The sequence below is a fragment of the Brachionichthys hirsutus genome, chromosome 15 (assembly GCF_040956055.1).
Source record: "Brachionichthys hirsutus isolate HB-005 chromosome 15, CSIRO-AGI_Bhir_v1, whole genome shotgun sequence".
NCBI classification, from domain to species: Eukaryota; Metazoa; Chordata; class Actinopteri; order Lophiiformes; family Brachionichthyidae; genus Brachionichthys; species Brachionichthys hirsutus.
The window spans coordinates 5,314,224-5,335,322 of NC_090911.1; the positions used below are offsets into that span (position 1 = coordinate 5,314,224).

At 39.0% G+C, this 21,099-nt stretch overlaps 1 protein-coding gene across 1 annotated transcript; it reads right to left on the minus strand.

The window, feature by feature from the left end:
* Nucleotides 1-3,458: 3,458 nt before the first annotated feature.
* On the minus strand, nucleotides 3,459-20,400 carry LOC137904564 (RNA-binding Raly-like protein). The gene is made up of 7 exons (XM_068748760.1): nucleotides 20,145-20,400; nucleotides 6,543-6,618; nucleotides 6,123-6,170; nucleotides 5,144-5,340; nucleotides 4,488-4,601; nucleotides 4,088-4,242; nucleotides 3,459-3,491 (listed from the first exon to the last, which is right to left on the minus strand). The coding sequence occupies exons 1-7, from the start codon at nucleotides 20,398-20,400 to the stop codon at nucleotides 3,459-3,461; spliced, it is 879 nt and encodes a 292-aa protein (XP_068604861.1).
* Nucleotides 20,401-21,099: the final 699 nt, after the last annotated feature.

A 21,099-nucleotide genomic window follows, 5' to 3' on the forward strand; every position in this document is an offset into this window, starting at 1 on the left:
CTTTGACAAGGAAACCGGCGACATAACAAAACAAAGAAATCAGACGCTGCTGTCACAGTGCGCAGAGGACTAGCTCGGAATTAGCCACCTAGCATCCTGTTTGAATTGAACAAGCCGCTCCATGACATCTTCTTCCGGTTTACACGAGGCGTTGACACATAACATCCGGGTCACACTTGCGCGCTACAATGTGCATTGTACTATTACGCAGTGAACTCTATAATAATATTATATTATAGTAGAGTTCAATGCTATTATGCGCCAATATATGCGCCGAAACAGAGTTTTTCATAATGCAACTCGCCATGAAGTCTCAAGGTCATGAAATGTTGCGGTTTAACCACATTACACGAAAATAATGGGAAAAAGATCAGTCTTTAATCTGAAATCATATTTTGTAACTCACCATACAAAAACATAATGTACAATTTGAATCATTCTCATAAGTTTTGGAAATGAATTGACAATTTCACCTACTGTTTTAAAATGTGAACTAAAAATTTGGCATGAAAAAAGTTTAACCTGTGAGGGTTTAGTAAAAAGAAATGTAAAACGTCTACATGTAAAATTTACATTTTCATATATAAATTACATATTTTCGAATAATTAGAATCTCTCTTTTTTTCCAGTTAAGTTTGATCAAAGCATCCCTGTTATCTTCAGCTGAAGTTGAATGTTCCCCACATCTTCTCGAAATTGTAAAAGGTTCTTCCTAGTGTGATGCTATCTAACAAGTCTCACCAAATTCAGGAGAGCAGTTTTCCACAATCTTAAAACTAAACTGTGTATATAATATATGTATATCTAGGATTATTATTATTGTGACTATGTTGCACATCTTCGTATACTTTTTCTTTGTACGTTGCTGATGCTTCCTGGCACGCCCCGGAGTAAAGGATATGGTCCTTACAAAATTATTTGCTAAAGAAGAAATAAGAAAAGACTTTGACATAAAAACTTAAAAGTATATAAAGTTAATGATTGAAGACTGCAATGCTGGCATTATTAATTGAGTATAATCCCAAATACAAATTGTCTAGATAATTAGATAATTTGTAGATTTCTGTCCTTTTCTGTCTTTGACTTGTGAGGCATGTGAAACAATGCTTGCTACAAACAAGCGTTATGCATCCTTGCTCATATTTGGCTAACCCCTATTAGACTCATAATTCATCCAGCAGCTACAGGCTGGTGATTAATTCAGTTCATCACACACTTAACATTGTCCATATTAGAGGAGCTGCATGACTGATCATTTTACTCCCTGGATGCTATCCAGCAACGATGGAATCAATTATACCTGCAACCCAGCTAAAAGCCCTCCTTCACCTGTGAAAATGATGATTTGGTGCTGATGAAGTGAGTGAATTAGAAATGCCATCTGCCTCACCATCACTTATCTCTCATAGGAGGTGTTCAAGGACACTGCATTTTAAAAATGAAATTATATTCTCATCTCAGCCAATTAGAGAACAGGAATAATTTATGTTTCAATTAAACTTGAGAAGCAAATTAGTATATTTAGCATAATTCTGTGCTACATATTTTATTTTATTTTTTACAAATCATATTTTGATGGTGAAGTAAAGATTTACGGTACACAGAATAATGAGTTTGACTCAAGCTAAATAAATAGTACAATATACTACTTATTTACTTATTTTTAGTTTTATATATATGCATATACATAATACTGCTCTGATCAATTAAGCATCAAATAATAAGAATAGAAAATGTTTATTATTTCTGAGTTTATCAGACTTGGATCTAACATTTGGTCAAAGTATTCAAATAAAAATGTTGTCAAGGCTAATGGAAATAGTTCTGAAGTTATTTAATTACACTCAGACTCAGACTCAGACTTACCGATCGACATATTGATGCTGCCATCTCGCTGTAAATGCTTTAAGGTGAGAGGAAGCCTGTTTGGTAGATTCTGCAACAAGCAGAAGATCATCTACTGAAAAACCGTGTTCTTCTATTTGACTGTTTGTGAAAATGAAATCCAAAATACTATGACAGGCTTTTGATGTGTGGAGGAGCAGGTTTATTTCAAAAATGTATATCACCGACAGCTGTACAACAGAGGCAATAATACAAATAACATAATAACCACATTTTAACATGCAGATAGTCAAAAATAGTCATTTTTGTTCTCCATTAACCGAAAGTAAACATAATTCCAGATGCATCAAAAAGACTTTAAGAAATGATAAACATTATATGCACACAGTACTGAGTGGAGTCTTTTTCAGGTGATCAGAGTAAATCACATAGTAATCAAAGAAAGATGTTCCTCATACATTCAGATTTAGCTCTCTGTCAGCTTTGTAGCTTGTTGTAGTATTTAATGCACTGAATAGAATAAATGTACATTTGCAGTATAACAAAAGGAGGGCATTCCATGGTTAATCTGATCAATCACTTAACTGCATTTTTATGCACAATACAGATCATAAATATATTAAGCAGACAATGTATTGTCCATATTTTTCAGAGAGGTGATCAGTATGACAAGAAATGATCTATTGATCTTTGCAGTCAATCTTGCAGCAGTCTGGACACTATTCCTACTCAGCATTTTGAGGAAGTACACATCAGGACCGTCAAGTTTTAAAACAAGCAACACACAAGTTTGGGTAAAGCCATCCTCTGCTGTCAGTCACTCTCGTGAATGATTTTCTTTCATTTAAAATACATCTTCCTGAAAATGCAGGTTTTGCTGGTATCAGTTCTCTCATTGTCTGATGCTGCAGGCTTCCTTTTTCCCCAAACTTGCAGAAAAAAAAAAAAAGACAGACAGACAAATTCATTATTATGACCAGACTGTGTTTCACACAGTTTCACACACCATCTGCCAGCTAGTTGTGCGAGATGCATGTAAAAACAGAGGAGATGTGGGGGGGGGGTGCTTGGAATACTGTTAACATTCCTGATATTACTTTGCAACCACTGAGACTGCGGCTGAAAGAGATTTCTGTTATCAAGCACTTGAGGACAGCAGGTAGGAAGTGCCAGGCAGGAGGCAAATTAAATCTCGTAGCTACTATTTATTCATACAAAGAAAAGCAGGGGATGTAAGTGTCTTTTGATAGAAATTGTGGATGAAACAGCATCCTATCTCTGTGGCTGTTCAGGCTCTCATCAGTGAAAACTGCAGAGACGCTGGCTTTCTCTACGCTCCGAGATGGGGAGAATGACAGGCCATTAAGAACTCTTATTATTTCTCTCAGTGTCTCACTGATTAAAAGAGGAAACATTTGCCTCGAATCCTTTGTGTCACGCCGACTATGGGTCGTTTGGAACTGCACAGGGGTAACTACACATATTTTATCGACACGCTTTAAACTTTCAGCTCATAAAATGTCATGGCAGAGATTATATTATCCAAGTTTGTGCTCACATAAATAAAGATATAGATGTGGCACTTCAAGCAGAGACCAAATACTGACCTGTATTCAGTTGTCAATGTCTGATATGTGATTCTCTACCTGCAATTAAAAGAAGAAGAAAAAACAGTTAGTTGTGACTTTGATAGAAAGATGAGTGGGTTTACTGACCAGTAAGATACAGTCCTTATTCAGTTCCTTATTATTTTTAGTGAAATAATTCATTTGTGTTGTTTTCATGTAGGGTTATTGTTTATAATATAATATAATATTTGTCAAGAAGATATTTTATTTTTTGTTTTTATTATAGAGTGCACTATAGCTTCAATAAGAGTACATTAACTCATTGAGTGCCAACCATTTCAAACTCAGCTATATGCTGAGTGCCCCATTGTTTTTTTCCCAATTTTCCAAGTCCCACAGAATATTCTTTCCTATGACTGACTGCAAATGCGGAGCCTACCAAATGAAAGATTAAAGTTTAAAGTGTGTTCCTACCATTTTTCATTCTGGAGTTATTGGCCGTTGAAGAGAGGCAGATTTCAATGTCAGGGTTGGCAGTGAATGTTTGGGTCTCAAAAAACATCTTTAGATGTGAATGGCACTCAAAGAGTTAATCATGCATGTACATCAGAAGCTGCGCATCTCACCCCACTCACTTCTCGTTCAGACTGTAAGTGGCTACTTGGCCTGCTCACCATATCACTGGCGCCTCCATCGTCATAGTCTTCGCAGCCGTCCGTCGTCTCCCCCGCCTCCGCCTCGGCTGTCCCCTCTACTTCCTCTCCACCAGAGTGGTCTGGTGAATCACCATGGCGACACTCACACGCCTCCTCTTGTTTCCTCTGCAAGTCTGGCAAAACAGGGAGCGACTGCCATTTAACATCAGAGTATAATGGATTTCTGGATCTGCTCTATCACTTCTCATAATAGAAAGCCATTTCTTTCAGCTCAGCCGCTCCTTAAAGCTCTGACATTTACTTTAACGTTTTGCCCTCTGCATGTCTTTCATTTCCTTGCCTCATGAGCACATTTACACAGGGGGAGCCCTGTTTATGTGCATGCAGGCAGGGCCCCACCCCACCCTGCAAATCTTACCAATGTCAGAGCGATGCTGCCTCTCAATCTTCTCCAGCCTTCCCAGCAGCGAGTCGATCTTGGTCTTGATCTGTGACAGCTCCTTTTTGATTGTTAGGAGCTGATCCGTCTTCACTGCGAGCATATATTAATCCAGCATAAGCATAACTAACTTGGTGATTGACAAGGAGACTTACACAGTTATAACAGCCTCTGTACTGTTCCCGCATTTTACAATGAAGGTAATTAAAAATCGTGTATAAGGGTGTTAGTCAAAGATTATTACTTGTCACTATAACACATGTTGGGCAGAATACTGATTAGAAGCTAATAATGTTTCTCATCTTTATATCTTTGTTCAAAGCTAAGCTAGTCAGCTGCTGCCTTACATCCTTAAGGCACACATGAAGAGTATAGCGGTAACAAACTACAAGTGTCCGAGCTACCTGAAGCGTTGGGAAAGTAATTCATGATTAGTCTGTCTGATTCTGTATTCATTTATGTATTTATTGCCTTGTTATTGTATTATTTAACAGATCATTTACTCGTTAGAGAATACAATACTCATTAGAGAATACAATACTATTCTAAAAAAGATCTTCTCTAAAATTAAGACAAATAATTTAATATAAATAAATCGGAACACAGAGACTTAATGGAAACAAAATGAGACATACATTTAGGAGCTGCGTTTGAAGAACCAACATTCAGAACCCTGGAGGAGGAAAAGGAGGAGGACGACGAAGAGGAAGAACAGACCCTGACTGGAAAGGAGGATTTGGCTCTACGAGCAGGCGGGACAACTAGCCGAGAACGCTTGATGGGAATCACAGCCCGGGATGGAGGAGCAACACGGCCGTGGTACTCAAAGAGTCTGAGGACAGCATGGAAAATAGTATATACCACACCATCAATAGAAGTATTGCAGAATGTTCAATGTGCAGAAAAAGCCTTTTATGGAACGCAGGAAGCAATGATCTCCATTTATTACGGGCAAGTTGTGCGATCAAGATTGATTTTCTAGGAGTCACTTGTACATGCCTGGCATATCGTTATTCAAGAAATAAGAAGCACATGCAAAGAGAAAAGCAGGCGTGATGAAAAAGATTGTACAGCATTTGTTGTTTGCTTTTAATGCCAGTGTACTTATTGAAAACGCAGCCATCCAGCCAGGTCGTATCCCCCCGTTGCCTATGACACATCCAATTGAGTCAAAGCTGAAGCATTAAACTCTCTGAGATATTGCAAAATAGAGGAAGTAAACAAACCAATGAAAATGTCAGGAGGAAGATACATTCTCTGCCGCGCAGTGCAAATGACCAGCCAGGGAACTATCTGACATTCCACACTCGCCTATGCGGATAAAAGCATCATTAGTAAGCCCAACGGGGAGGAATAAAAACCTCCCTAATATGACATTCGTTATGCCTATGATAACGTAGTTACTTTGTCTCAGATGGAAATGGGCTATTCTGCACCAAACTCATCTTTGTCTAAGTAGCTGACTTGGAAATGGGAAGAAAGGAAAGGGCACACCAAGGGGAAGATATCTAGGAAAACGTGGCGAACAATACGGAAAGTGAAAAGGACACTTTTCACTTTTTTCTTCAGCCACATTGTGCTTCCATTTATGATCAGATTGTCTTTTCTACATACCTGCTGTAGAAATCATCTCTGTAGTAGTCATAGTCAAACTCGTAGCCACTGAAAAGATAAAGGAGGCTGTATCCATTATTCTGCAAGAGGGTTAAATGCATCTAAGAGTATATGAGCATGTGTTAGCATGGAAGTCACAACATCTGGAGTTACCGTCTTTATTTACGGGTTATAAACAATAAGCCCTGACCACATATACAGCTAAGCTGAATCATTTGTCTGGTGCTTTCCTTCAGTCAAGAAATCCATAACGGTTGAACGTCTGACTTCTGTCTCAGTTATCGGCCCAGTCGGCAGCCCTCTGCCCAAACTACTCATGAACTCTGCTGCATTTCGAGCCGCCATGTTTTCCCACTTGTTCTCAGATCATTGTTCAAGGCTGGTTCTATCTTCATGTTCATTTCACACTTTCAGACAGACCTGTAGAGCGATGACAGAGGCCTCTTGGAGACAATCTTAGGCCTGTATGGTTTTGGCTCTCCTGCCATGTTGATATCTAAAGACAAAAAAATAAGAATAAGAATGTCCTGATGTCACAGTTGAAGCTGATGATATGCAGGACGCATTTTGAACAAGCGAAAGACAGTTGTGTGTAGGATATGGCTGTATCTACACACCTACTGTGTTTGAATGAAAACACATATTCAATAGGATTTTAATTGAAGCTTAAACTTAATCTTTTCAGATTTTCTTTATAAATCATGTGTTTCGACAAACGACAGAAACCCAAGTGGAACATATCTGTTAGCCTTTGTGAAAGCACAAAGCACAATGCCACTTATGTTGCAAAGTTTTGCACAAATGTGCACCAAAATATTCCGCATTCCATCAGCTGGGTGATGCCTGTGAAAAAAGCATTAGTTTGTGAGGAATAAATGAAACAGAGTGAGATTAGAGGAAGAGCGTCGCAGACAAATATCCAGAGGGTAATCAAATCAAACCATTTCAGGCTTCACACTGAATTGTAAACTGAACCTCTCCGGTATCCTGGCAGATAAAATTATTTTGCTGTGGGAGATTTCTCAAATGTTTTACGCAAGGCTTAGTGAACCTCTGCAGATTCACACAACATTTGAAAAAGATGTCCCTTATAATTTGTATCTGTGTTGACATTGGATTTTCTTTTTTGCTCGTGTGTTCTGTTTGGGCCGTGACTGATTGGATGTGAGACGGATGGCCTCTACTTTTATATGGTATCCACCAAATCGACATATTTCTCCTTCTTCCTAGCTCCCAAGCTCTGTTGTGCTGATTCATATGGTCGGACACCCGATTATAATCTCAAATAAAAGCTGAACCTGGTCGGACTACCTGTGTAGCGTCTAAGCATTTTAAGCTTTGGTTGAACTTACCTACTGAACCTGTGGCTGGGGCTGCGTTACAAATAGCTGAAATGCTCAGACTAACAGAAAAGCCAGAACAATAACTGGGCCTTTTCAGAGACTTTATAAATAGAGGGATGAGGTGTGTGTGCATGCGCAGTCAGAAAACAGTTGTAGGTGAAAGATGGTCCGACTTGAAAGTGCACCAACCAGCGCATCAGCTGTTTACTGACCGAGTTAAAAAGTCAAGTAAAAATGAAATCCTACTGAAATACTTCAGTAGATCACGACGAGCCGAACCAGGATGGTATCGTCGTGCTCTGTCTGAGTGCTCATACCCAATCAGCCGTGAGTGGTGAGGCGGTCACACAAAAAACTGCAAACACACACACACACGCACACTCACACCCACACCCACACGCACACGCACACACACACCCACACCCACACACACACACACACACACACACACACAGACACACACGCTGGAGAGATCCTGTCTGATAGATCAATCACCCGTGAAGGCTATAACAACTTGCACAGATAAAGAATCGGTTCTGTATTAATTTTTTTTTTGGAACCTGTCCAGCTGCAAAGGTCATAGCAGGAACTGAAATCAAATCTTCACCTGAGTGCGCTATTGATTTGTGTTTTTCTCACGGGTAGAAATGATAATTGAAGGAGAGGCGACTTTCACACATCATGCTTATGAATTCAACAATGTACAATCTCTGTTTTCCTTGCACCTTTATGTCACATATTCACACACACACACCAGCGGCTGCACCTGTCCAGTTCTTCAAACACGCTCCATGCAGAACATGCATGCTGCTTTTCCTGGAGTCCCTTCTCCTCCTGGCTCCTCCGCATTCACCTCTCTACCAACTGGACTAATGCAATGATGTATCAACCGCTCTCAGGCGCAATGGGATGACTGTATCATTATCATTAGGGTCCATGAAGATGTGATAAATGGCTCACAATGTAAAGTGTGCGCTCCACTGGCCCCCTGCTGGGGTCATTATAGAGAGAGCGAAGCATTAAAAAGCACTCAGAAATGAAAGCCACCACCTCACAGCATCCAGACCATCCAGACTTGACAGGCAAAAACTGAGTTCCTGATTAATTGCACTTATTCTACTAATTATGTACAGGAAAAAAAGGAGGGAGGGACTCTCTGCTTGTATGTTTAAATGTGTAGCTATAAAAAGGTGGTGAATGGAGATGGGGAAGATGGAGACTGTGTTGCTAAGCAATAGCCAGTTAGGACTTGAGTGATACTGCATACGATATCTGGCATCGCACTGCACTGAAGGGCATGTAAAGGGTCGCTTCATGTTGCAGGCAAACAACAAACAAGTGGGCCACATCAATTCAACAAAACAAAACAAAAGAAAGAAAATGAGTTTGCTTCAAACTAAATCAAACACTCAATCTGTGAAACCAGTGGCCAACCTCTAGAACGATAAGAGGAATAAAGAGGAATTTGCTTTTCAGAGTTGTATGAAAATAACCCCCCTCACTGCTCTTCACCTCCTCTCCTGAGGAACAGCGGGAAGCCATTCAGTTCAACTTCACAGTCAAGGACCTTGGCCAAGGACAACTCACAGGAGAATTATCCCTGGGTGATGATGTGGAGGAAATCTACAGAAGCACAGGAACAACACAAAATACGCACGCAGAAATGGCCTTAACTGTGCCAAAGACGTATTCAAAAAAATATATATGTGTGTGTGTGTGTGTGAAAGAAGGAGAACCTTGTCAGCATTATAAACAGGCTCAGCTGATATTTTAGTTAACACCAATTTTATATAATGTTACAAATCTATAAATGAAATTAGAAATATTTTTATACTCTATGTTATTATTCAGCCGTAAAAAGAACTTTATATGCACGATGAAACACGTTTGGTTTTAATCCTGCACATTCTAGATTGTCACACTCCGAGATTGCAGGGATGTTTTCGTACCGTCTTCCCTCTTCAGTGTCCCAGATGAAAGCATTAATCTCCAGCATTCTAATTGACAGTCTCCAACGGCAACAAAGGTCAGCATCACTTTAATCCATCCACACTGGATCCTTCAGCGGTATCATCATCATCAACGCTACTCCAGAGGCCTCTGACACAGTTTTGTTCATTCATATTAATGAAGCTAAATTACCTGTGAGAATGTTGCTGCTTTATTGCGCGTGTATGCATGTGTGTGTGTGTGTGTGTGTGTGTGTCTTTTAGTTGGATATTGACCTGTCAGCTCTGCTTGCCCTTGAGCTCATGATCTGTGGATGTGTGGATGAGCCATTATAGCCAGAGCAGGCGCAGGAAATAAGTAGTGGTACATACAGAGAGAGAGAGAGAGAGAGAGAGAGAGAGAGAGAGAGAGAGAGAGAGAGAGAGAGAGAGAGAGAGAGAGAGAGAGAGAGAGAGGGAGAGAGAGGAACCAGCCCACAGGGATGAGTTTGAGTTCAAACAAAAAAGCAGTTAAATAACTGTATAGCTCTTTTGTTGCTTCTCTTTAGACAAGTAGAAGCTGAATTATAGCATCATAGCAATTTCCCTCTTTATTCAGGTTATTCAAATAATGCATCAGAAGAGAATTCACATGGCAACTTGTTTTTTCTTTATGGCTCTTAGGAAGTGATTATAACGGTTAAATGAGTAGAATACAATGCGGCTTGTCCTAAGCAACTGAAAAGGTCAATTCATTTCATTTCCTGCCTCAAATAATGCCTAAACATAATCTTTGGCAGGCAGAGGATGGCGCCTGACTCAGAACACACTCCATCTTTAGTGTAGCAGTCTTCCTGAGTGCAAGCGAGCAGTATTTGATTAAGAGATCATGCAGGGAGCTGCGTGAATACAAATGTGCCACTAAGAGGCTTCCTGCGTGACAGTCGTCACACTTTCCATCTACACTGTGTTCCTGCATCCTGTGAATCTGACAGGGGAAAATGAATCTTCTCTGATCTCAGCGCAAGGGTACAAGGGGGCTTCAGCTCATACCTGAAGGTGTGTTTCCTCAAGTAGGGCAGGGTGTCCAAGATGGAAAGCGTAGACAGTGTAAATGTGTATCTGTATATGTCACTGTGAATGTGGGGACGAGTTACATTTATCTTCCTGATCAGATAACTGTAGATTCATTTATTGCTATTTAATAATTGTACCAGAAACCGTAATTATTGATAATTATGGAAATTACTGAAATGTTTTAGTAAAGCAAAGAGGGACTTTGACAAGAGATGTAAAGCAACAAAGTCCAAATATTTGGTTAATGCACTTAGATTGACAACCTTGACATTTACAGACTAAATTTAGGACACAAGTCTGTAATTTTCTTCTTCTCACATTTTCCAAAACAGGCTCCTTCCTTTTATAAATTATTTTTTAATTTGCATTGTTTTAAACTTTCCTATAACGAACGCTGATTACAAACTAAATGGATGGGACAATGGCACTTACTATAGAGAGGATCCTTTTGCAATCCCATCTCATGCACAATGGACGAAACAAGACAGCCGATGTAAAATGCACAGGAAGCAAACAAGAAGCAGATGGAATGTGTTTTTGGGCCATGTTTTCTATTGTAGCCTATGTATTATTTTAAAGTGGGTACAATAAGAACTGAACAGAAAACAACAGATTCTGATCTTTAAAGGTCAAGATTTCCCCTGTCGCAGTCCAGGAGGTCAGCAGTTTTTCCATATGCTGGCTTTTAAAGATGATCTGTGAGATCTTTGTGTATTACTAGCCACTGTTGATTTTTTTGGGGTAGGAATTCCATGAATGACTGGAGGCAAGGCAAGGGTGCAGCATCCAGGTCGTTTACGCACATTCAGATCAGACATGCTTGTCATATGTTTTTAATTACTGTTATTTTTGGCATTCAAGGAATATCTTAAATTTACTTGCCAAAATTTTGGGAGAAGTGGCTGTAGATGTCATGAGACGATTGTCTCATCTAATAGAAAATGCATGGATGGATAGAATATCCTAACTTTGAATCATGTCAGTGTGTTATATTGCATGTGGAGCCATATAGACAATCACCAATATTATCTTACCTACCTGGACAGTGTCATAAAGTTCTGCAGTTCTGGTTACAGAGCGCCGGGTAAATTCATTGCTCAGCTGCCTGTCCTGCCTTAATGCATTCCTTGCACGTTGCTCTTTCGTCCTCTTAAAGAAAATTGTTACTTGGCAGCACAGAAATTTGGCAGCCTGTCCTCAAGCTAAGAGTATCTACCAGTAATAAAGCTATTTTCATTAGTCCTGCTGAGTTATGCTCCATTAGGTGGAACATGATGTGGAATTGTAAAATGTTCACATCGACTGTGCTCCATATATTGCATTGGATATATATTTTGTTCGAGGGGGGGTGCTCTTGTATGCAATCACCAAGTATTGCACAAGGTGAAAATCCCAACACGGTTATGTGTTGACTTTTGCATTAAATCATAATGAGCATATCACCATGGCCTCGGGAGAGTCAGTATAGCATTTCATCACCCTTGAACTATTAGTGCAGATTTTCCCTATTTGCCATTTTGGAGTTCTGCTTATGATGTAACTATTTTGTAACATTTTAACTTCTTGAGCTGGGTCATCGCTTTAGTATTTCTTATTCATGAAGCTATGTGGAAAGCTGGAAAGAAATCTGGTTGCTGAAACCTCTTTGGAACCACTTGTATGCCTGCACTGAAACTTCACCTCCGATGAGCAACAGAGTCATAAAAGGGAGGCACACAACTCACTTCTGTGCCACGTTGTGCTTTACTGGGCTTGTTCATGGAGACTTCATGTAGCAGCAAACGTAAACGTAAAAAAAACAACATTTGGCCATTCAATAAATTGTGCCACTTTTAAAGTGCTGTAAATAAAAATAAGAGTGCTCTTTAAACAATTTACAGGATAAGAGGAAAACTAATAATGTTTTTCAGATATTCTCCTAATGTTTGTTTATATATATATATATATATACACAATAGTGGGTAACTTCAAGCCTTTAAAAGGTGTAGAGTTAAAAAGGTGTCACAATGAAATGTTGTTACACTATCACAAGCCTTGAAAGGTTGGGAATCATTGATTTTTATTCATTTCAAATTAATACATTAAATAACTGAAATAAAGTTTGTGATGATTGTTGTTGTCTTATGTGGTTGTAATTTTGTAAATTGTCGAGAGAGCAAAAAACAGTCACGTTATAATATATGGTTTCATTTTTTTCATTAATTTAATTAAAGGGACTTTTTATGTCACAGTTTGACACGGGTTTTGCATACGTCAACAACAACAACAACAACAACATCAACAACAACACAACAAGGACTTCATTCCATTTAACTGCTCCGGTTTCAGTTGGCTCCCTGTCACATGGTCATACGGGACACTCGACTGGAACGGAGCCACTGCTAATTCTATTAATGACAATGTTTTTCTGTCCGTCAGCCTTAACTTTATTACAGCTTTATAAATATTAATATCTTATTTCAAATGCAAAACACACAGACTATACTAATGGATTTTGAAAATGAAAATGTGGATATAGATATTAATAATTTATATTATGAATTATTAATTAAGCCACTCGTCTAACCAAGCATAAATTCTCCCATCAGATGCCTCTCATGCACACAGGCGCACATCACACCTGAAGCAATGACTGCAGAAGTGTTTTCCTTCACTTATGCAGTCCAATCAAGACATGGATACGGCCCCTATGAATCCAAAGCAGTAGTCGACCTACAGAAATGTTATGCCATGTAGGCAGCAATTTCCTTGCTGTGATCAAAGCACAGCAGAAAAATGAATCTCTCATACAATCCCAGTGAAAAGCAAAAGGATGAAATACCTCTATAATGCATGATTATCGTGAATGATTTCCATAGTTTATTTCAAGATCAAATTAGGGTTTCATTTTTTTTCCCCCACAACATTTTTAATTTACACGCAAATGCAGACACATCCTGATCCACAGTAGGAGAGACAAATTGCAGATGATACAGATGTCAATAAACTGAACAGAAAACCACTGCAAAGTCAGCTGCACACACAGTAAATGTATTTTAATAATACTACAGATTAATTAAGAATCTCTTGTAGAGGAGAAATGTCATTGCAAAATAAGTAAACGACCCCTAGACCCCTAGGAACTCCTAGGTTTATCAACTTTAAGTTGAAACCAACAGCATTAACTTCATGTTAGCAGAAATCAAGGCCTCATACTTACATCTCTGGTTGCGACGTCTGCCTTTGTACATTGTCACGACAAGCGGGCAAACACAGGTGATGGCTCTACTGTGTCGATTGTGCCTCCCTTACTCTCTGCCCAAAAATAGACTGAGTGCCAGGCGCACTTCCAGCTCCAGCCTCACAGCCCAGCCGCTTCAGAATATACCATTCGTCAAACGGTTCCAGGGGGAACTCTAGCCTTAAGAATTCCACTCTGCTCCAGATGCAGGAACACACAGGTTGAACAAAAATCAGGAGTGACAGTTTAAGAAGATTTACATTTCGGACCCTTAAATGTCTGCTACCGTGAGAGAATTGATAAGAAATTGAAGTAACTAATATGGATAAAGAGGAAAATGGTACTACAGCTACTCTGTAACTGTTTATTCAATATATTAATCATGCTACAAATTGTTAATTCCCTAGCCAGGAATTTAATGAAGCCTCTCCCAGTGCAACCACAAAAAAAAAAAAAAAAAATCACCTTGCTTTTACATGAATAATTTGTTCACTTGCACTCTCCTTGTGGAGAATAAATATTGTATTTTTTCATTTTCAATTGATAAAATTGTCTACGTCTTACTCTCTTACTCATCATGTCTATGAATACAATGGATTTTTTTTCATGGATTAATCTGCACATGATTTACATAATTAATATGTCAGCCAAATTATTACATTTACAAATATTTATCAAGACAACAAAAGTTACAAATGATTCAATGATACAAATGTTTTTTCCAGTTGTGTTTTATCTGACCAGTGAATTTTTTTTATCCAATCTTAAATTTAAAAGAGAAAGAAAACCAATCAATTAGGACTGTTTTAAAAATAACTATTGCTTTGAATTTGGATCATGCATGTTTTTATAAACTGTAAATTTTCATTTGGTAAACCGTGGTTGAATATATTGTATGTGTAGCTTGAAAATATTACTATAATATTACTACATTGTTTTGTACTCTTCTATATTACGGTATTTCTTTAAGTGGCCACTGGAGCAACACTGCTTTTCCGATCGATTCAAATTCAATCAAGCTCAAGGGTAACTGGGTGTACCCCAAAGATGGAGCTGAGCAGTTAGTGAAATGGACCACTTCAATCGAAGGGCAGTTGATAAATAATGAGCATTCAGTGCATAAATATGCTGACGTAACATTTCCTCAAGTGCATCTGCACAACCGTCTTCACCAGTATAAAAAAATATCTTAACAAAAAAAAACCTAAAACTGATTTCGAAAAATAAACTGGTTGAAGTAGGACAGCAAATCGAAGTGGATGGCTTGCAATATGTAATAGCTAAAAATAATTCATTGCAGAGACTTCACTGCCGCATTGTCTGTGACTAATGATGCACAGATTGGCTCTCAGGTCATCTGAATAGGCATAAATCATCCACCCACCACCCTTGAGTTTTTGGTTTCAACAAATTACTTTCAAAATTAGAGAGGCAGCTCTCTGTGTCAAGATAAATGTTCCCATGCCTGTAATAATGTTACAGCGGTACCGCTAAAAGCTGATATTTATAACTTGTAAATTTGAAAGGGCAGAATTTTTGCACAGTACAGAGAATACATTTTAGGTTTTATTAAACGCCTTGAGCAAAAGTGTCCTTTTTTAATATGAAGATGCATATTTCATTTTTACTGCTTGGGAGTCATTGCAGGTAATAACAATATTTGTTACTAATTATGTTTTGTTTCACCTACCTGCAACCCATTTGTTTTTATGAAATCTTAATTTTTATGCCGTTGTCCACCTCATGCATGGTCTAAATTTAGTGACTAATGTGCAGCTCTCTTTGTTCCAGTATACTGTTGTATGGTGTATATATAGTGTTGAAACTGCTCAGATTTGGATATGCTGTAGGCTGTTCTTAGGACAACGACATTTCTGTACCTTTATATTGTTTGTGTATACCAAATATCCATAAATCCATTTATTGATACCAATTGTGAAAACATGATACACTCTAGCATAGAAAATATTTCTTGTCATTAAAAAAAAAGAACAATTCTGATAGAAAGAAAAATGTCCTTGAATATTCAAAACTAAACGCAGACAGCATTTGTTTCGTATACATGCAGAGTGAGAAAGTAGTGCCCTCATTTCTATAATTTCATCGCCATCTTGTGTTTAAAGGTGGAAATTCATCAAAGCATAAATTAAGGCTCAGATTGTTTCCATCTAGCAATTACAATCAAACAAATTAACACTATACTGTTTTTTTTAATTCTTTTAATAACGAAATAGTATTCTTAAATGTTTTGCTAATTTTAGATTCATCTGATAATGTCCAAAGAGGCTAAATCTAGTAAAATAATTGCTGGAGACTTATTGCTCATCTCCTGCCACATGTCATTAGTTTACATAGATGTTGCTCAGGTCAATATTCACTGTGTGTAATTCAATAAAACTGGACTGCATTGCAAAATATGAATGTATACATCCTGCAGACAGCACCTAGTGCTAACAGCATATCTTCAGCATAAGTCCAGACTCTAATAATCTAATATAAAGTTCATGTTTAAAAGATAAGGTTTAACTTTCACAAGCACATCAGAATAAAGGAGGAGAATAAAGGGATTATTTCCATGGCAGAGGGAGACGTTATTTTTTTGGCACCTCTGGTGTCACTACAATGAGCAGAAGCACTCCTTGCTATGGAAGTGAATACTTGAGTTTAATCGGTTGCTAACTTATTCTTTTCTTTCTCTCCGTGTGTCTGTTGTGTTTCTCAGATTATACACCTGTGGTGGTATTTCAGTGTGCATGACAATGAGAGGAGCCTCTAAAAGGGGATGAAATGATGCAGACAAATCACGTGGCACACATGAATGTGGACCAAGCCAGAACATGTGACCTGGAGAACATTTAGTACATCGTGTTTGTCATAAATATTAAATACATTAGTGAGTTAATATATTTTTCTAATCTTAAAAATGTACCTAATCTTTTCACGGATTAGGAGCAACCTGTCATTACGCAGAGATAAACTGATGATTGCCTCTTCTGCCTTGATTGCAAATTTGATCAGACCAAATGGTAAATAAAACGAGTTAGAAAACGGCAGCACAAATTTGGAAGTAAAATTGTTTTAACTACCTATAATTAGACACAACAAACATTTTCCTAGTGTAGACGTATTTATCTAATTGATTAGTGTGCAGAAAGTTTGAGTTCTTGAAGCAACCTTATTGTTGATTTATAAAGTTGAATTTTAATCTTCTTGCAGACACACGGGGCTATTCTCAAAACATTTCTCTGGAAAACAGAGGAGCAGAAAGAGAACAGTTTCTTGCCACATGAGACTCCAATTGCTGCCACTTGGGTGTATCAGAGCTCACTTTTTGTGCAAACAAATCTTTCTAGTAAATTAAGACTACCATTATCAGCCTAGTAATAATATTAGATACATCTCCACATTTCTAGGACTGTCTAAGTGAGTATTTGTGATTCAATGGATTTTGTAAGCCCAAACAGCAACTACTACTACTCTACTTTCGGTTTGTCCTGTGAGGGGTCGCCACAGCAAATCAACTTTCTCCTATCACAGAGCACACCGGATACTTTCCTCCACCCATTTCAGCCTGCACATGGTTCTTCTCCTCCTTTCCACATTCTCTCCATCACTCTGCACTGTTGAGCCGAGGTACCTGAAGTCCTCTACCTTCTTTACGTCTCTTCCTGGTAACCTCACTGTTCCCCCTGGGACCTTCTCATTTGCACACAAGTACTCTGTTTTACTCCTGCTCGACTTCATTCCTCTCTTTTCTAGAGCAGAGCTCCACTTCTCTAAATTCTCTTCTACCTTCTCCCTGCTCTCACTGCAGATCACACGATTACATTATTATTTACATTGATCTGCATAACTTCTTGTGGCTAAATTTTACGCCGGATGCCATTCCTGACGCAACTCTGCATTTATCCGGACAAGGGACAAACTGGCAATGCTATGTTAGCTCCTGCTAACCGCATTCACATTCAGGAACAAGTGCCATTATTATTGAATCAATATAAAAAAAATGAGAAAAGTGTAATTGGAATGTTTTGAAACCAAAGTATAAATCTGGGGGATGCCATTATCTTAAATACATTTTGCAATTACACACCGTGTTTGAGAAAATATCCAGAAATGAATCATTTGTTAAAGTTTAGTAGGTTCAAAAGCAAGAGATTAAAGCAGCTAGAGTGCAGAGAGGGATGATGGGCGGTCCAATAAAAAAGGAAATCGACAAATCATCTGCATAAAACACAATTTATATTCAGAATTCCCGGATAATTCCCCTAATGACATTTTGCTGCGCTAATTGCCAGAGGCTCAAGTCTTATTGATAGAGATTGGAACAGCAGCTCTGCCTTGTCCCACAATTCAGATTAAAAGTAACACAAACGGCAGCTGTAGAGCAAACCTATCAGGACTAAATAAAAGACTTGGCCAATCCAATATATCTCAAAGTAGAGTGTATAACGTTTCAATCAAATCTAATCAAAGCATATTGTGCATCGAGTGAGATAACTACAGGCACATCATTTATTTAGGTTTAGTATACTTTACAAGAATTGATTCAGAATGGGAAAGGTGTAAAAGCGGCTGAATACAAAACCATTTTAATCAAGATATCAAATGTGAAGCCGAGAATTCTATGAAACAACAGACCAAACTCGTCCTTTCCCTGTTACCGGAGTTGATATTGTAGGTGACGTCGTACTGGATTCAAAACCAGTCTAAAGTCAACAATGCTACTGTCTATTTATCCTAATGTTTGATGGGGTAAAGTCTAGGTGGTGTAGTGGGTAGTGCACTTGACTCCCTGCTAGAAGATCCTGGGTTCGGAACCAAGGTGTGCAGCATTCGGGTTTCTTACAAGAATTTGGGGTTTGTTGTTTGGTCCTCTGCAGCTGTATTGGATCAGCTGATTGATCCAGTCGTTCTTTGCCTCTGCACTTCGTGATAGTGCTGGAGAGAGACTGAGTTTGGGTGTGAGAGGCATTGCGTGTGTGACACTCCATTCATGTCACTGTATGTAGTTGTGATGGTGAGATGAACCCTAAACTACAGCCCGCCTCTGCATTCGGCCCCTAAATGTTTAGGCACCCCCCTGCCATCATCACACTTTTCCTGTACAAACTGACCCCGGCCCTCCATCAGAGAAGGGAAAAGTGATGTGGCCCTCACAGGAAAAGGTCTGGGGACCCCTGCTCTAAAGGTATAAAAGGAGTCTTAGTCATTATGTTTTCCTGCAATACATAAATACCTCCTGAATAGTTACTGGCAGACTGATGTGAACACAACACGAAGCTAGTTTTACAGCTTATATACATGCATGTAATTTCATAAAAATGCATGACACTGGGCAGAAAGCGGGCGGACTTGCAGATGCTCTCATATATTCATATTTAATGACACAGTTGGAGTTGACGATTATGCTTATTTTCCATGGAGGCGTTAAACGAATCAATAAGTAATATAAGACGATTCACAGGAAGCCACTGAATGCCAGACTGAATGTTTATTGCCGTCTCTACATTTGTCAATCTGTCATTATTTCAGAGTTGTCCTTATGTCCTCGCAGCATTGCGGCGTTCACCTCGAAAAATGGATACTGGATCCTTTTCTCACGTGGCAACAGGATGTTTCTTACTTTTCACAATTATTTCAAGGTTTTAGTGGTCAGACAGATAGAGATCAGATTGCCTTCAATAAACATAAAAAAACATCCACCTATTAGCCAGAAAATGTACGTCTTCGAGTAACATTGATTAAAAATAATTATAATCATGTTAAATTTGAAATAACATGCTTCAAGATCTGAGATTAATACAATCTGTGTCAAATCTCCAATCGTACTCCTCATTTAATGTGGATTTACTTTTGTTACGTCCATCCATCCATTCTCTAACTGCTTATCCTGTGCAGGGTCCCTAGGGGCTGCAGCGTGTCCCAGATGACAAACCTACATTCACACCTACAGGCCATTTAGAGTCACCAATTCATCTCTGATGCATGCTTTTGGGCTGTGGGAGCAAGCCGCAGAATCACAAGGGAACCAGCACAGACACAGAGAAAATGTTGCTCTTGTGTGTGTGTGTGCGTGTGTGTGAGAGAGAACAAATAAATTGCTTTTTTTCCATGCAAACAATCTACAGTAATGCACTGCTAACACGTCTGAGTCTGCAAATAGCAGTGCAATTATCCAGGACCAACAGGTCTATCTATCTAAATATATATATATATACCAGTAAAAGTACAAGGGAAAGGAGGCAAATGGTGAGGGAATAAGGGGCCCGTTACATGGTAAGCAATTAAGATAAGGTTATCTGATTTATATTAAGCTAATGAGTTATATATTGTAGGTCCAGTGTGTGCAGGTTGCAAAAGGAAATGTATTTTCCATTTTGGTACCATTCATGAACAATACATTTCCACTTAAAGGTTTGGGCTGCAAACCGAGTCCAGTGGACAACATTACCTAGTGATTGTCCAGCAATGACCCGGGTGTTCTCTCCGGCCGCGGCTGCTCTGGCATTCCTCTCGCTGACGTACTGAACGAAGGCGTAGCCCTTGTGCACCGAGCAGCCCACAATCTTGCCATATTTGGCAAAGATGGCTTCAATGTCAGCCTTGGTCACCACAGCTGTGTTGAGGTTGCCGATGAAGACGCGGGAGTTGAGTGATCGCGCGTCATTCTTGTTGGTCACGTTGCTGGTCTGGGTTTTCCCAGTCATCCTATTCCTGCAGAAACGCCTGCTGGGAGACACAGTTGCACATTCCTCAGAAAGACGGGAAGGTTAGACCATGGAGGTCTACAAAATATCATCCATTCATTCATCTTCTTTCACCGTTTTGTCCGTTACCAGGTCGTGCTGGAGCCTATCCCAGCAGTCAATGGGCGAGAGGCGGGGTTACACCCTGGACAAGCTGCCAGTTCATCACAGGGCCACACATAGACAGACACACTCACATATACGGATATATCAATCCACCTTTCTGTTTTTGGTGGTGGGAGGAAGCCGGAGAACCCGGAGAGAACCCACGCAGACACGGGGAGAACATGCAAACTCCTCTTGGAAAGGCTGCAAAGGTTCAGATCTGAACCTGAACCTGAGACCTGCTTGCTGTGAGGCAACAGCGCTTACCACTGCGCCTCTGTGCTGTCCCTGTTCAAAGTTAACATGAAATAAAAGTGTACACATGACGATTTATACTTAAGAAGAACTTCTGATGATCAAATAAGTGATTCTGCTTGTAGCAGTTTCACTTTAAAATTGTTTATTTTGTTCAACCAAAACTCGAACATTCAAACAAATCTGACTGCCAAAAAGAAGTCAGCAAATTTTATTACAAAAACAACTAGTGAATTTTGCAGATTTTTGTTTAATTTGAATACATTTAAAACAAATCTATTATTTTTCTCACCAAATTGA

Excerpts from the sequence above, each read along its gene's own strand:
- LOC137904564 (XM_068748760.1), bottom strand. The coding sequence starts at position 20,400 with ATGACTGGGAAAACCCAGACCAGCAACGTGACCAACAAGAATGACGCG. Across the intron at positions 6,171-6,542 it reads CCTCTGTCATCGCTCTACAG|TGGCTACGAGTTTGACTATG; the intron begins GTCTGTCTGAAA and ends TTATCTTTTCAG. Across the intron at positions 4,243-4,487 it reads GCAGCATCGCTCTGACATTG|ACTTGCAGAGGAAACAAGAG; the intron begins GTAAGATTTGCA and ends CTGTTTTGCCAG.